Source organism: Ornithorhynchus anatinus, chromosome 5 (assembly GCF_004115215.2).
Source record: "Ornithorhynchus anatinus isolate Pmale09 chromosome 5, mOrnAna1.pri.v4, whole genome shotgun sequence".
Classification (NCBI taxonomy): Eukaryota; Metazoa; Chordata; class Mammalia; order Monotremata; family Ornithorhynchidae; genus Ornithorhynchus; species Ornithorhynchus anatinus.
In genome coordinates, this window is record NC_041732.1 from 30,265,417 (window position 1) to 30,282,994 (window position 17,578).

Sequence of the window (17,578 nt, forward strand, 5' to 3'; positions counted from 1 at the left end):
CCCAGAGAAGTTCAGTGACTTGCCCAGGTCACACAACCGGCAAGTGGAAGAGGCAGGATTAGAATCCAGGTCCTCTGGCTTCCAGGCCTGTGCTTTATCCACTAGGTCACATTGCTTCATATATTTTGCCACCACTGCACATTAAAGGATTTGTAGCTAGGGATGGAAGCTGAGCCTTAAGGTGCAAGTTGGCAAAAATCTTTAATTCATTTGGAGTTTCTAAATTCTAAAGTGAATTTAGAATCTTTGGGGACTAAACAAAATCTCAACATGAGATTTTTTTTCCTTCCTGAATGCAGGTGAATAAAGTTTAGATATTTACTTAAATTGAGAAGGTGAAAGTACACTTTCAGTACTCAATAAATGTCAATAGTTAACCACTGATTTGGAAACACCAGAGAAGGATGAAAGAAATGAGATGGATTTTTTAAGAGTCTCCTGTCCCTGACATATCAACAGCCTTTCAGAGCCCTCTGGTTCTGTCCCTAATGATTAACATTACTGAGGAATATTACCCCTCCTCTTCTCCCCACATCCTCCATCTACCATTTAACTCTGGAAACTCAGGAATTCCCAACTTCTCACTAATCAGCTTTAAATGTAATTCTAGCGTTGTAGGAGCAAAGCATATATTTTGTTCCCTTGCTTTGTGCTCTCTTTTCCTGCCGGGTAACAGAAAATCAACATAACATCAAAAACCAACAGTTGGCAACATGGATGAAAAACCCTGGAATAGGCCAGCAGGGGAAGTCTATCCCTGGAAATAAGTGCCAAGGGAATAAGCTTCTGTCTTGGAGGCAGGGGGATGAGCATAAGACCTCTCGAGGTTCCTTCTAGATCTATGATTCTTAGAAAAACAGAATCATTGGAAGACCATAGGAAACAGCAGAAAAACTAGCAGTAGAAAATGAAGGGATACAAATGACGTAAGTCAAAAGGAAAATGATACACTGAGTCTTGCCATGATGTGTGCTTTCGATATGCATTTTACCTAGAACCCGATTAGGAAATTTGGGAACATTCTTCAGGTAGCACAAGCGTATCTGAGTTCGGCACACTGTGTCATTGAGGAAATTACTTGTGTACGTGTGTTTGGCATCGAATGGATGAATTAATGGAGTATTACAATATGAATTTTCCTTGATATTGTATTGTAAAATCACAACCCTCATGCTTAGAAAACCAGGTGCACAAAGGGCAGCTAAAAAAGAATGACCATATAAAGGGAGTGGATTTAGGAAGAAAATGATGTCAGGAAAAGCAAACCAACCAGAGGCTAAGAGGATACCCAGGGTGGAAAGGCAGAGAAAAGTAAATAGGAAAGCAGCATCAGTACTGGACTCCAGGAGCCGGGACAACAGTGGCCAAATATATAATTAGCACATTCACAAAGGCATCTGCAGGATCAGTGAAGGGCTCGGTGTTCTGTCTCCCCACACTACAGCCAAATCAGGGTGGGGCAGTTAGAGAGGAAGCAAGAGGAGCGGGCAGAGAAAGGGAAGATGAAAAAAACACTAATCTGTTTATTGTTATTCCATACTCTCTCAAGTTCTTAGAACAATGCTTTACAGACAGTAAGCACGCAATAAACACGAATGAATGAATACTCAATGGTTCCCGAAGTTACCCTGCAAGTGAAGGAAATCTGGAGGCTAGAATGGACAAACTGGAGGCTTTACCTCGAGCCATATGTCAGCTACATCATGTACGATCATCACAAGTGTCCCACTCCGAATGTAATTAGCACACCAAGAGAAGCTCATCAAACTAATTGCAGCCAGATGATGGATGACGTGGGCTAGGAAGTCCTAAAAAGAGACAATAAATATGTTTTGAAACTGCTAGGCAAGTTATTCCCTACTTAGTGTAGTTATTCCCTACTTAGTGTATCACCTGCTCATTAACTATTGAAAATGGGGTTCAGTTCCTGAGGGCTTCGACACTACATGCTGTGCATTGTTTAAACATTAAATATCGAAATGTACTTGGTTTTGCCATAATGTGTTTTGCTAGTACGTGTTTTGGCTAGAATGCAATTAGGGAATTAGGGAATGTTCTTTTGGCAATGCAAGCTTGTTTGGGCTCTCAGCTTGCCGCTTTATTGAAGAAACTGCTTGTGTGTATTCACATGGGGTGGGAATGAGTAAGTACTACAGTGTAAGTCTTTCTTAATATGGGGTTTGCACATTATAGAAGAACTGGTTGAATCTAAACCAAACCAAACCAAAAAAAGGTCTACAAAAAACCCAGAAAAAGGAGCAGTCTGACCCTACTTGTCCATCAGAATATCCCTGTTGCCACCTATAAAAATCATTTTCCTTTGCTTCTAATCCATAAGAAAATGACCCACATTTAGGGAAAAATTTTTAATACACTTAGCCTATATGAAATGCTGTTTTCAGGTGATGGTGACTGGAGAGCAGGATAAAGATAATCCTAGGCTAATTTTGAGATACATGGGGGATAAAGGCATTATGCCTTCGATAGTTTCAGGATCCAGTGCTATTCCAGCAGACTATAAGCTTTCTTCTAAAATTGCCAGACTGTTCCGGATGTCCCCTTCAGTGAGGCTAAGTGTGGGGACTTGGAACATAGCCTACTAAAACAGGCACAAGACAGCTGAGCTTCCTGATGTTTAACTGATCCTAGTTGGCTGGGAATCGAGTTCCCACACTGGGTACACAATCCACATGATCTAAAAGATGTAGTGCACAAGATTCAAACAGAGAGTGTTCCCCAACCTAATAAACTCAATATCTTAACTACAAATTCAAATAGGGAGGAAAGGGCATGTTTTGGGGTATAAAATGCCTAGAGGCTACAGCACTGAGCAAATCAAAGTAATTTAACCAGTCCAGGGTTCTGTTTCTTCCTTGGGAAAAAACAGGACACCTGCCACTTTACTTCCTCACATTGAATCTTTCCTGAATTAATGACAGTGTTTGGGAAACCTTTCAGCTCTTCAGTCTTCAGCTCTTAGAGATAATCACTACATAATTACAAAGGGTACTATTAGCAATTTAAGGGTGTGGTTGCCCTATGAAAGTGCCTGGCACTTCTCTTTTTAAACCTCAAGAATTAAATGCCCCAAAGCAGGTGACTGAACCTACCCAAAGAGGACATTGCATGAATCTGAGAACAAAGTTTTGAAACGAAGAGTCCCAAAACCAATGCCATTGCAAATATTTACAAAGGCCCAAAAGGCAACTCTGGACCACTCTATAAAATGCCAAATTCATTCAGAGAAGCTAGATAAAAGAAAAATTACACTGTACACATTTAAAACAGTAGGTAACAATGTAAGAATTTTGAGGATGTTAGTAGTCAGAGCAGCTTTACAAAGAATACTTGCCTTTCTTTTGACATCTGAACCGAGGCTAAACAGCAGCGACCAGTAAAAACTCATCTCTAAAATGTAGTACCAATATTGGGATGGCAGCAATGGCTAAGGAAAAAAAAATCATTACTTCTCATGTCATAAACTAAGTGCCCTAGAGAATTCCAGATATCTCATCTCTGGAATGAATCATGCTTCTTATAGGTAGATTACTGTGTATATTTAGCAAGGACATATTAGCAAAATAACATTTCAAGAAAATATTAACTTTGATAGTGTAACAACAGTTAATTTGGAAAATAATTCTGTAATTCAATTACATGGGGATGACCTGAAAAGTTTGCTGTATAATTACTACTGCTTCATTTTTCCTAACTTTGGCTTTTTCAGAATCCAGAGGCATACCATTTAATTAGGCTCATTTTCTGGCTTAGAGAAAAAATAAAGCGACAAGCTATTGAATGAGGTGCTCACCTGCTTTGGATAGCCGACCCAAACTTCCCACAGATCATAAACCCAAGGTTTCTGAAGACACAAAAAAAGATTATATCATACTAGGTTAGCCAGACTCAAATGGAACTGACAAAGACGATAGTATATCATTAGTAGATCATCAAGATGTATGGTTCAAGGTGCTTTAGCAATAATCTATATTTCTATTCATGCATCGTCTCAAGGAAAACTCTACGATCAATTAATCAATCTCATTGATTCATTATCCTAAAACAAACTTGGGGTAACGATATATAGGATGTATCATGACATATCTTTCAAACAACATTTAAAATCACATCTGCAGCATAAAGGTGAAGTTAATTTTTAAGTACAGAATATATTTCTAACATGATTAGCAAGCTTTTTATAAGCCAAAAATAAAACAAAAATTTTGTTTACTTCAAAATATCCTCAAAAATAAATGTTTTAAAATACATATTTCATTAAAACTACTGGAACACTGTAACAGTGACTGTTTATTTTGATTCATAAATAGCACCAGTTTTGTTAAGAAAATGACCTAGAGTCCAAAAAATCAACTTACATCATATAGGAAGCCAACTCCAGCAATTGTCATGACTAAGTAAAATGCAAATCGCCAACTGCCAAAATAATAGAAGAAAGTCACTGTAACTCTGAAGTTTTATCGCAGTGAATGTCTTCACTTCACATTTTGGTTTGAACGCTGTTAGGAAATTAGGAAATGTTTGTGCAGCAATGCAGGCTTGTATTGATACAACATGTCATGGTGTTGGAAGAAACCTGTACATACAGCATCAGACAGGTGAGTAATACAAGGCAAGTTTTCCTTAATGTTGTGTCTGCAAGAATGTGACATCTGCACTGTAGGAGAATTGGGTATATTCTTTCATTAAAGATGATTACTTTATGAGGGAATTACCTCATCCTGGAACATTAGGGAATTAAGTTAAAAATAACATTTAATCAGATACATTTAAATGTCCTGGACAGGTTTTCTACCCATGCAATTATTTGTATTGTATTGTCTTCTCAAAGAGTTGTGTGTCTGTATTAGATAATTTTCCTCAGTGGAAACTCTAGGTTTCCTAATTATGCCTGAAGTAAAGTTATAGACTTCCCTCATGGTGTATTTCTATGAGGAACAAAAGGGATCAATCACTTAGATTGTAAAATGAAGAAAAGGGCTGGGCAAAAGGTGTATGAACCCTTGCTAATGAAATCCCAAACCTGTCTCAGCTTGCCTGGTTTTCAGATTTCATGAATGAATAAGCTGAATTTCATAGAAATATTTTCCTAAATGCTTTGGATCATCTCTACCTTACATAGGCAGAGAAAGGAAAAGGTGATGTGAAATGCTGTCCCCAAACCACTGGGATTCATTTAATTCAAAATTGCCTTTTAATCTCCATTTGCTTGCCTAAAAAGTGCGTGCTTCTTAATTACCCCAGTGTTGCTCTCTATATAGATAACTTTAAAACTATGCTGTCATTGTGGACCTCTAAACTATTTATGCCAAGAATTGTTCATTTTAAATAAACTGGCAATCCAGATATGATTTTTAAGACAAATTTTGGATTTGAAATTGGGAATGAGGTGGAAGATGACAGATGGAGCACTTTATTGGTCTTGGCATCGGCAAAAACTCATCTGACCTGACAGCACTGAAGAATTCTTGATGGAGGAAGGGTGGCACTGGCACCATTCAACAAGACAGCATCTTGACACCAGCTTAAACTGGGAGCCACATGAGTGATTTCCACGCTACCTTCAATTATGAGGGGACAGTCTAACTTCCTCATGGCAAGATTCCCTTGGGCGGATTAATAGGATGAGAATGTTGTCCACTGTTTTTTACTCCAACGTGGGAGAGCATTCTCTTCCTTTCTACCCAAACATCTGTATTTCCTTAATGATGGATGCCCTGGAATGTCCCTCCCCCACCATCCAGCCCCAGCACCAGCCCAAGGCAGTGCCCCAAAACCTTCTGACTCATCCATCCCACAATCATAGGTTCCATGGGTGTGTGGGTTTGTACATTGCTGAGCCATACAGTCACTGGAAAGGAACAGGTTGCGATAGTTTGCTCAAAAGCAATGGACTACATTCTTATCATGCGTAACTCTTGAGAATTTCTTCACTATGTGCATCTCATGATCATTATTATCATTTAACAAGGGTACTAGGTGCTGTTCAGAGGTTACAGGCGCTACCCAGTGGGCTTATAAAAGATGCAGACCTTTGCTATAAAGAATGTCAAGGACGGCAGTTGAGAGAAGTTGCATTTCAGGGCAGGCCCCTGAGAGAAACGGAGAAGCTTCACTTCGTGGTGTATTTTGCGGAATAATCTGGAGGCACTGGAGTTCCAAAAGAATGCAAGGAGTATGGGCAGACATTTCAAGTGAGAAAAGACTAAGGATGAACAAAGATCATAACTAAAGCCAGTTGCTTGGCTCTTAAAGCAAAAGAGTATTGCTAACTTTTCTAGTAGCTTGAGAAGTGATAGCAGATATCAAGTGAAGAAATTTTCACAAAAATATTCACTCCAAACACTAGCCTGTGTTGCAGTCAGAATTAATAACATCCTCCTGGTTGCTAGAAGGCTGAAGGAAACAGTTAAAGTGGATCAACACCAGAATTCTTTCTTCGGCCACCCTGCTGACTACTGAGTGTTCATTTTTTGGCACCTAAAAATCTCCTAAATCCAAGTAATACAGTCTTCAACTTCAGAATGGAAAGGAGATGGAGGGGAGGCAGAGGACTTCTCAGGGCACAGTCTAGCTAAAGTTAGAGTAAGATGGGATTGGTTACCTGAGAAGCCATTAGCTCCACATTTTTATGAAATTTGTTATTAATAATAATAATAGTTGTGGTATTTTTTAAGTGCATACAGTGTTCCAGGTACTGTACTAAGCACTGAGGTAAATACAAGAAAATCAGGTAGGACATAGTTCATGTCCCATTTGGGACTCAGAATCTTAATTCCCATTTCACAGGTGAAGTGACTGAGGCACAGAGAAGTTAAGTGACTTGCCGAAGTCACACAGCTGACAAGTGGTAGAGCAAGGATTAGAACCCAGGTCCTGCGACTCCCAGGCTGATGTTTTACCCAGTAGGCCATGCTACTTCATTTGTAATTTTAGGGCTGGACTATTTTTGTCAAAACCTCTTGGGTTTAATGATAATAATGTGTGGTATTTGTTAAGCACTTATTGTATGTGAGTCACTGTACTAAGCACTGGGATGGATACAAGTTGAAGTGGACACAGTCCCTGTCCCACATCGGGCTCACAGTCTCAACCCCCATTTTACAGATGAGGTAACTGAGGCACAGAGAAGCAAAGTGACTTGCCCAAGGTCACACAGCAGACAAGTGGCAGGGCCAGTATTAGAACCCATGACCTTCTGACTCCCAGGTCCATGCTCTATCCAGTACACTACTTTGGACTCCCCACAGGAACTTTACTCAACTGCAGTGGTCTAGACCCAGTCGATCTCAGAATCCCAGAATGTAAGGGTTCCAGGATGGAATAGGTGGTCGCTCAGGCTGTGGGAAGCAGTTAGATGAAATAATTGATATAATTTAGCCCAGAACATTCCAGGTGATCGTAGATTCAAAGATCCATGATCCAGACCTCATCTGGGGCTTGAATCCATTTCCCAGAAGCCCTCAGGTCTAGAATCATCAAGGTCTGCTGCCTTAATGGAACTCCAAGACTGATTCCAACAGGTTCATATGGAACTGAATCTCTTCTCTGACTTTCCAAGGAGGGAAGTAGTGATGGTATATTATTTAACCACCTATTTCCTGTCCCTGGTAGGGCAAATCAGCCTAACTGATGCCATCTTTCTGAATCGAAGCCAAGGGGAACCATGAAAATAATTATGTCACCTGGGAAAAAAAGGAGATGCAATTTAATTATACTTCAGAGTTAAGTAAAGTCCCAAGACTTGAAAGCTGAAGCTAAAACACAACCTATCATGTCCAAATATCAGTGTAAAATTGGGTTGAACCAACCAGTCAATACAGAGGGGGTCGGTGGATCTAAACTAGATGAAGACAGTAGTTTGTACTTCAAGTGAAGATTTCTTTTCATTTACTGTTTACATTTACAAATGAAATATGATCAACATTCTCTTATCTACTTACGTACTATAGCCAGAACAGTGCCAAGCACCCCGGGCACTAGAGAAAATACCTGGTGATTGACTCTCCAGTTTATGCTCTATGAAGGCTGGGAAAACATGACAGGGCCAAGTCATACAATGGACGGATAGAGTCAAAACCTACTCAAGGAAGTGTGAATTCTGGTTGAAATATTCCTTTGTATTTTTATGGTGCTTTAGATTTGAAAATACTATGATGCTCTCTTACCATGCTTCCTGGAATTTCTTCAGTCCACAAGGCCTCTCAAGATTACGCCGCCTCTTGAACCAACTTTCCACCTGTCGCAAGGACCAGTTGCACTTCTTTGCCAAGCCATATAGATCGGTCTGAAACAAATATCACAAAGAAACTTAGATCGTGATAGGGGTACAGTCTTTGGACTGAAACTCGGGATTCTAATTCTAAGCTCCTAGTGGATAAGAAATGTGTCAACCTCCTCTGCTGTACTGTACTCTCACAAGCTCTTACGGCAGTGCTCCACATAGAGTTAGTGTTCAATAAATGTGATTGAGTGAAGGCATGTGCTCTCTAATATTCTGTCATGGACTCTGGTAAGTAGAAGCCCGGCTAGACTACTGTGTCAGCCTTCTCTCTGACCTCCCTTCCTCCTCTCTCGCCCCGCTCCGGTCTATTCTTCACTCCGCTGCCCGGCTCATCTTCCTGCAGAAACGATCTGGGCATGTCACTCCCCTTCTTAAACAACTCCAGTGGTTGCCTATCGACCTCCGCTCCAAACAAAAACTCCTCACTCTAGGCTTCAAGGCTCTCCATCACCTTGCCCCTTCCTACCTCTCCTCCCTTCTCTCTTTCTACCACCCACCCCGCACGCTCCGCTCCTCTGCCGCCCACCTCCTCACCGTCCCTCGGTCTCGCCTAGCCCGCCGTCGACCCCTGGGTCACGTCCTCCCGCGGTCCTGGAACGCCCTCCCTCCTCACTTCCACCAAACTGATTCTCTTTCCCTCTTCAAAACCTTACTTAAAAATCACCTCCTCCAAGAGGCGTTCCCAGACTGAGCTCCTCTTCCCCCTCTACTCCCTCTGCCATCCCCCCTTTACCTCTCTGCAGCTAAAGCCTCATTTTCCCCTTTTCCCTCTGCTCCTCCACCTCTCCCTTCCCATCCCCACAGCACTGTACTCGTCCGCTCAACTGTATATATTTTCGTTACCCTATTTATTTTGTTAATGAATTGTACATCGCCTTGATTCTATTTAGTTGCCATTGTTTTTACGAGATGTTCTTCCCCTTGACGCTGTTTAGTGCCATTGTTCTTGTCTGTCCGTCTCCCCCGATTAGACTGTAAGCCCGTCAAACGGCAGGGACCGTCTCTATCTGTTGCCGACTTGTTCATCCCAAGCGCTTAGTACAGTGCTCTGCACATAGTAAGCGCTCAATAAATACTATTGAATGAATTAATGAATGAAGCCCCATAAACTAAGAATCTCTAACAAAATTCACAAAGGTCTTGAAAAAAAAAGGAGGGCTTCATCAAAACCAAACAATCAAAAACTTACACCCACACTTTAATGGTCCATACAGTTGAGTTTTCAAACCTTTTAAATCCATGAATCATACATCCACTAGTCACAAGGCTAGTGCAATTTTTTTTAGCCAAATTATTTTTCATGTTCCTGAAAATAGTCTTATGAAAAATAAAGGGCCCATGTCTTGCTACCAAGTGAACACCATTCTTGCTTTGTGGACGAGGGGTCTTAGAGATCTCAGGAAATCGACATTTTTTCCTATGCTTCCATAAGTCAAAAAAAAATGAAAGTTGGAATTGAAGGAATCAGAATATGAAAGAATTTAAATGATACCCTGGAGCTCCCACAGTAACTGTAACAATCTAATAAATCTAGAAATAACCTCTCACCAGCAAAAACAATTGTTGCCCATCTCAAGTTTTTTTTCTAGTTATCAATGTATCTTTATTCTACTATTTCCCTAGCCCTAATCTAAGTTTATTGTATGTTTCCTCCTGTAAACTGTAAGTTCCCTGTAGGCAGGGAACTCATCTACCTACTCTGCTGTATTGTACTCTCCCAAGTGCTTAGAACAGGGCTCTGTACACAGTAAGCTCTCAAAAATATCACTGTTGGATTGATTGATTGATTGATTGATTGATTAAACCACTAAAATTTTTCCAACTGTGAAAATCAACATGACCTCTCATCATTTTGGAAAACTGAAGCAATGATTCTTACCATCTGGAGGACCAGGACATAAAAATCTGGACCAACATGATAGCACCACCCAACATTCTGTTCTACTTACAAATGTGGGTACTCGATGAACAAGAGATAAGAGGCAAAATGGAGAGATCGTCACTCTAAACATAAGATCCACTAAGGGAAAATCCTTGTTCCTAAGGCCTTACAGACTGAAGATCTGCTTACTTAAAGATTTTGTTTTCTTAAAGAAAGCAAGTTACTTTTCTACTTTCACATATCCTCACTCCAGGCTCAGAGTTGGAAACAGGTTTTCATTAAGGACTGTATAGTCAGGGGCAGAAAGAACAGCAGAAATCAAACTGCAACAAAATTAACTTCCCAAACCTTTGGCAATGAATATGAATAGCAGACTGTAATGGATTGGCTGTAGGTGGTAGAGTGGACTTGATTTATCAGAACATAAGAATATTTTAAACTACTATTACAGAATCTGGCAGAGACTTCTTCAGTTCAGTCTCTGTCTTGAACAGGGGCAACAGACTGATTGGAAGAAATGTATGATAATTGCCCTCTTTACAAGCTGAGAGGGCATTAGCAGTGGATGGATAACATGTCTTTAGAGTGTATATGTTGCCATATAAATACTTAAATATGAATGAATTTGTAATTTATTTATATTAATATCTGTATACCCCCTCTAGACTCTGTATAATAATAATAATAATGTTGGTATTTGTTAAGCGCTTATTATGTGCAGAGTACTGTTCTAAGCACTGGGGTAGATACAGGGTCATCAGGTTGTCCCACATGAAGCTCACAGTTAATCCCCATTTTAAAGATGAGGTAACTGAGGCACAGAGAAGTTAAGTGACTTGCCCACAGTCACACAGCTGATAAGTGGCAGATCTGGAATTCGAACTCATGACCTCTGACTCCCAAGCCCAGGCTCTTTCCACTGAGCCATGCTGCTTCTCTGTATACCCCTCTAGACTGTCAGCTGTTTATGGGCAGGGAACATATCTACCAACTCTGCTACATTGTACTCTCCCAAGGGCTTAGTTCAGTGTTCTGCACACAGTAAGTGCTCAATAAATACAAATGATTGATTATTTGAGGAAGCTGATATTATATGCTATTATTTATATCAATGGGCATATGTGTAATAAGGCCCCCATATATTGAGAGCAAGCAAATCACATAAGGCTTCAGAGAATCGGAGCCATGTATGCTGAAAATCCTGTAATGATGGCCTATTCATCTCAGCAACAAAGAGAAATGACAGGCCGCTGACTCTCTCCCTACTACTTATTTTCACTCCTCTCCTATTACATTCCAGTTCTCATGCTTTACTACTCTCAAGTAAACCTACTCAATGAACCTTGTTCTTGTCTCTAACACCACTGAACTGTTGTTCACACCCTCTTTCCTGCCTGGAACTTCCTCCCACTTGACATGTGGCAGACCACTGCTTCTCTCCATATTCTAAATATTTCAAAAATGTCATATCTCCTCCAGAGGTGTCTTCCCTAATAAATAGTTGTATTTGTTAAGTGCTTCTATGAGCCAGACACTGTACTAAGTGCTGGAGTGGATTCAAGCATAGGGTTGGACACAGTCCCTATCCTACATGGGGCTCATAGTCTCATTCCCCATTACACAGATGAGGCACAGAGAAGTGAAGTAACTTACTCAAGGTCACGGAGCAGATAGGTGGTGAAGCTGGGATTAGAACCCATGACCTTCTGACTTCCAGGCCCATACTCTATCCACTACACCATTCCCTGATTAACTTCTCCATTTCCCAAAACTGTTTCCTGTCCTATTGCCACTCCAGAACTTCCCTATTATCTAATCAATCAATCAAGCAAGCAAGCAATGGTATTGAGTGCTTACTATGTGCAGAGAACTGAAAGCACTTGGGGGAGTACAATAAAACGGAATTAGCCAATACGTGCCCTGCACAAGACAAGTTTACAAGCTAGAGGGGGAGACAGGCATTAATATAAATAATTAATTTACAACGTATTATATGAATATATGTACTCAAGTGCTGTAGAGTTGAGGGTCAGGGGAATAGAGAAGCAGCACGGCCTAGGGGATAGAACACGGACCTGGGAGTCAGAAGGACCTGAGTTCTAATCCCAGCTCCCCCACTTGTCCGCTGTATGATGTCGGGTAAGTCACTTAACTTCCCTGTGCCTCAGTTACCTCATCTGTAAAATGGGGAAAAAGACTGTGAGCCCCATGTGAAACAAGAACTATGTCCAACCTGATTAGCTTGTATTTACCCCAGGGCTTAGAACAGTGCTTGACACATAGTAATAGCTTAAACAATATTATCATTACTATTATATCAAAAGGCTAAAGGTAAACACTTGGATACTCATCCCAGTCTCCTTCCATAGCATTTATGTACATATCTTTACATTCTGTTGCTTTTCCCTACCTGTAATTTATTTTGATGTGTGTCTCCCCGTTGAGGCTTTAAATTTCTTGAAGGCACGGGTTGTTTCTATTAACTCTATGGTACTCTCCCAAGTACTAAATATAGTGCTCAGCACAGCTTAAGCACTTGACAAATACCACTGATTGACTGAAAGCAGTGACAACAGAATTCAGTATTTCACTTCCTATTTTTGGACTCAGAGTTCAGACTTTCCTCTGACTTTTTGAAAATCATGGACTAGGAGTTGTACCTTTTTGCAATTATCATTATAATATCACCATTCTGAGAGGTCTTCATAATGTAATTATGTCACTTTTAGCTTAGGTATTTATGAAGTTTTGGAATATGTTTTCTGAGTCTGACCAGTTCTATTTGACTAGTAACAGATTCGAAACTAAAAACAAAATTTCATTAAGTGTTTAAACGGGCATTTACAAGTCAATAGGCAGTTATATGAAATCCCTTCTAGGCTCTTGTTTAAGTAATAATCCCCTTTAAAAATTACAGCCTTGCTTCTAAGAGCAGGACCAACTTCATGTATTGGGAGTGCCAGGGCAAAACTAAAAGATGAGCACTTCTGCCTGCTAGGAAGCCTACGTGTGCCCTAGCTTAGTCACGGATGGGTATGAAGGCAGAACAGAAAGTCTTCGAAGCGGTGGGACTTCTGGGCTGTTTCCATTTATTTATTCAATCATATTTATTGAGCGCTTACTGTGTGTAGTGCACCATACTAAGCGTTTGGGAGAGTACAATACAACAATAAACAAAACATTCCTTGCCCACAACGAGCTTACAGTCTAGTCTTTCCTTCAGCTTAAGCAGATATAATATATCTTGACTTCTGTGGCAGATGACATGACATCCTGAACACTAATTTCTCAGTTTCTGTAGTAATTACTGGCATTAATGAAAAACAGCATGGCCTAGGGGATAGAGCATGGGCCTGGAAGTTAGAAGGACCTGGGTTCTGATCCCAGCTCCACTACTTGTCTACTGTGTGACTTTGGGCAAGTCACTTAACTTCTCTGTGCCTCAGTTACCTCATCTGTAAAATGGGGATTAAGACTGGGAGCCCCAGGTGGGATAGGGACAGTATCCAATCTGATTAGCTTGTATCTACTCCAGCTGTTAGTGCAGTACTTAGTATATTTGTTATCATAATAGTAGAAATAATTATGGTATTTATGAAGCACTTACCATGTGCCAAACACTGTTCCAAGCACTGGGGCAGATACAAGGTATGTACTTAGTACATAGTAAGTGCTTAACAAATACCATTGAAAACCAATAATTACGTTTCTCAAAGCTTAGTATGGTGCTTCAAACTACGTAAATGTTCAATAAATGTAGGAGTGATAGGAATTATAATTTGTGCCTTGTCTGCTGTGCAAATGAGAGAGGCCACCTCAAATTTTAATTTTCTAGATCAGTTTTAAACTATACATAAATAGTAATCATTATTATTAATGCCAAGTTAAGCACTTACTATGTGCCAAGCACTGTTCTAAGTGGTGGGGTAGATACAAGCTAATCATGTTTGAGGCTCTGTACCCCATGGGGCTCACTCTCAATATCCATTTTACAGATGAGGGAACTGAGGCCCAGAGAAATTAAGTGACAGAAACACTTTCATATATATATATATTTTATATTATATTTTAGAAGCTGAATATCCTGTCACCACAAAACAAAAAGGTTCAAATGAATTATATCATTCACAGATCAACTGGAAAAGATCTCTTGAAAAGATGAGGTAACTATGTATTACTGATTAAAACATTAAGGTTAAGGATTCCAATCCAAAAGCTATCTGCAAATAATTAATAGCCTTACTTGGGATGGTTTCCTTGAGTTTCGGATGAAAAAATTCTCTAGGATGGGATTGGGATGAATCTTGTTGCGTGCTATCTCCTTTATGCCGAAAGCCTTTGCTAGAGGGAAAGCAACAAACCTGTAAAACATGAAAGAAAAATTGAAGAGTCTGAGAATCAGCCCTCGGAGACACTGAAAGAGGGGAACAGAAGTTTGAGAAACCGGTTACTGCCATGGCCGGTGTTAAATAACTGTCTACCAGTAGCTCAGAGAGAGTGACTTTATAGGCTTGTACAAATGCTGTAGCTCAAAAAGACTCTCAAATAAGAACAACAAAAACTTACTATCAGTAAAATCACTAAACACGATTTTGAAATGAAGGAAATGAAAACTGAAATAGGTTTATTTGCAGTACAGAATTGGAATAGATGGTTCAGTTCCATCCTTCAATCAGTTCTCTCCCTCCTACTTCACCTTTCTAATCTACTACCACAACCCAATCTGCACACTCTGTTCCTCTCACATCAACCTACTCTCGGTACCTCGATCTCATCTATCTCGCTGCCTACCCCTTGCCCATGTCATCCCTTTGCTTGGAACTCCCTCACTCTTCAGACCCAACAGATCCCCACTCTCCCCACCCTAAAAGCCTTACTAAAAGCACATTTCCTCTAAGATGCTTTCCCTGATTAAGTCCTCATTGCCCCTAGTTGCACATACCTCTGCATTTAGTCTGTACTTAGCTGCATATCCTCTAATCACTCTGATACTCACCCCAGCCCCACATCGTTTAGGTACACATCCTTATGCTCTACTATTACCCTTATCTCTAATTTAATTTAATGTCTGTATCCCTCTAGAGACCTTAAGCTCATCCTTACCAACTCTGCTGTATTTTACTTTCCTAAATACTTAATACGGTGCTTTGCACACAATAAGCATTGAATAAACACCAGTGATTGAAAGACCATTGACTGATTTCCATTTCAGTAATTTCGATGATTAAAGTACATAGAACTATTTTCCAAGAAAATCATACCTCATATTATACTGAATGCAGAGTATGGTATGTTACTGTCTTAAATAGGGCATGAATGTGGCCCAGGGAAAATGAGGCTATTGATCACAAATCCAAATTCTGTATGTCAACAACCAGATCAGGGTAATTGCAACCCCTTTTTGGTTTTAAGAAGTTTGCCTGTTTTGTTGAAAGTTTGGAAATATGATAAATTTTGGTCATTCTAATAATAATATTTGGTCACTTTGTTTAGAAACTTGAATCTATGCCTTTGGGACCTGCCAAATGAGGCAGGAAACAATCATGAAACCAGAAATTCCTGGTGAGAGGCTTCCACATTTCTATTGAAGATTTGTATTCCTAGTTAAAAGGAGGAAGTGTAACAATAAATTAAAACAAAGCAGAACACTCCTGAAGCTCACTAACCCTTAGACGAAGATTTGGTGAGAGTTTGGGGCAAGGTTTAAGTTGGTTCTTCTAAGCTTAAATCATTCACCCAGTCTCAGTAGGAAAAAAATGATTTAGGTTTGTGAAATTAGCATCTTACAGAATTCTGGAATCTGCCAATATAGTGATAAGCTGTACTTGATGTATAGAACAGACCCATCACTCTTCTTCTTTAACCAAATAGGAGCAGTTCAGAGCAAAAGTGTCATTAATAGGTACCTTTCAGAGAGTTAGATACAATGAGAAGTAGTGTTTGGTGTCTTAAAACCAAAGGCAGCAGAACTTGCTCCTATATAAGGTGATATTTGAACACGTAGTCCAGCTCAATTCTGAATTACTGATATAAGAAGGCAATTTAAGGAAAGGATCACTGGAAAGAATAAAATTTATACTATGTTCTTTTGCTTGTGTTTTCAACCTTAAGCAAAATTCACATTGTATGAGAAAAATTCTAAAAAATACTTCTCTACTTCAATCCTCTGCCTATAAAATGAATATATTTAGAATATCATAAACTTCATTTTGAAATTTACCTTCTTATCCAGGGAATTAGCTGTACAATAATGTGTGTGTGCGTGACATAGCATAATTCAAGAAGGAATAGTGTTTGAAATAAAAATTTATCTATACTCCATAATTTATTTGGGGTAATATTGAAGAAAGTAAGGGTAATAGTTGGGGTAATAGAAAGTGCTATGTAAGTACTGAACAGAAGAAAAAGTCTCCTCTACAATGTTATTGGTAATACAAGTAAAAGTCATTTTAGATTGGTTTAAACAAATGAGCACCAATTAAAAATAGAAAATATGCAAACTATATTATATAGCAAAATACTTCATAATGTACTTCAATATGTACTTCTGGAAAACAGATATGAGATTAGTGATAGCAACACATGGCTTTATGGAATATCACAGCTGGAGAAAGTTGAATATGAGTAATTGCACACCATGGTGTCTGAAGAAAGAGAGAGATAGTGTAAAGGGGAGATATACTATCTGAAATCTCTTGAGGAAGAACAAGAATGTTACTGGAAGTTAAGAGAAATTTGTAACCATTTCTGTTTGTTGCTAAAGGGTTCTTGAGAAAGACTTAAGGTGTTGACCCTTCATCATCGGCTGATTTAGCAATTACATATAAAATAAAGTCACTCTTCTACTTCTGACTAAGAAAGAATATTGTGAAATATGGGTAGGGTATCCAGACAGCACTCATGATATCCAGACGCCCCTTTGCCACTCCTCTCCCCAATTCCCCATATGATCATAATACAGGGGAAAGATAAACTGACAACTGGACTATCCAGTATAAAACCATAAGAATGTCCCCTCCACCGTACAAATGGATTATCATTCAAACCAGAAGATATATGGACTTAGGTTTCAGGTGGTAAGGAGACTACTTTAAAATTACTTCTCTACTTGAAAAGAAATAAAAACAACAACACAGCTTTCTACCTCTGACAATAATTGGTTAGGCTGAAAACACAAATGAGAAGATAAAGGGTATATTTTGAAACTGATGTCCTCCTCTCAGGATTAAGCAGAATAATGGGGTAAAGGACAATTTTTTCTTCTAAAGGGCATTTATGGCCAAATAAGGCTGATTGGATGTAATTTTCATAAGGGCCATTTAGAGTACCTATAAATTCAGTTAAGCAAATAATTGGAAAATCAGGACATGACAAATAGTTAAATACATATGATC

The 17,578-nt window shown here is 39.4% G+C and overlaps 1 protein-coding gene across 2 annotated transcripts in view; it reads right to left on the reverse strand.

Moving 5' to 3' along the window:
* Nucleotides 1-17,578, reverse strand: part of CERS3 (ceramide synthase 3) — a 98,778-nt gene that overhangs the window by 48,878 nt on the left and 32,322 nt on the right. For both annotated transcript variants that reach the window (XM_029064763.2, XM_029064761.2), the window contains 6 exons: nucleotides 14,428-14,545; nucleotides 8,187-8,305; nucleotides 4,377-4,434; nucleotides 3,812-3,862; nucleotides 3,353-3,445; nucleotides 1,680-1,808 (listed from right to left, as the gene is read on the reverse strand). In XM_029064763.2, the coding sequence (XP_028920596.1) occupies nucleotides 1,680-1,808; nucleotides 3,353-3,445; nucleotides 3,812-3,862; nucleotides 4,377-4,434; nucleotides 8,187-8,305; nucleotides 14,428-14,545 (568 nt within the window). The remainder of the gene's footprint in view (nucleotides 1-1,679; nucleotides 1,809-3,352; nucleotides 3,446-3,811; nucleotides 3,863-4,376; nucleotides 4,435-8,186; nucleotides 8,306-14,427; nucleotides 14,546-17,578) is intronic.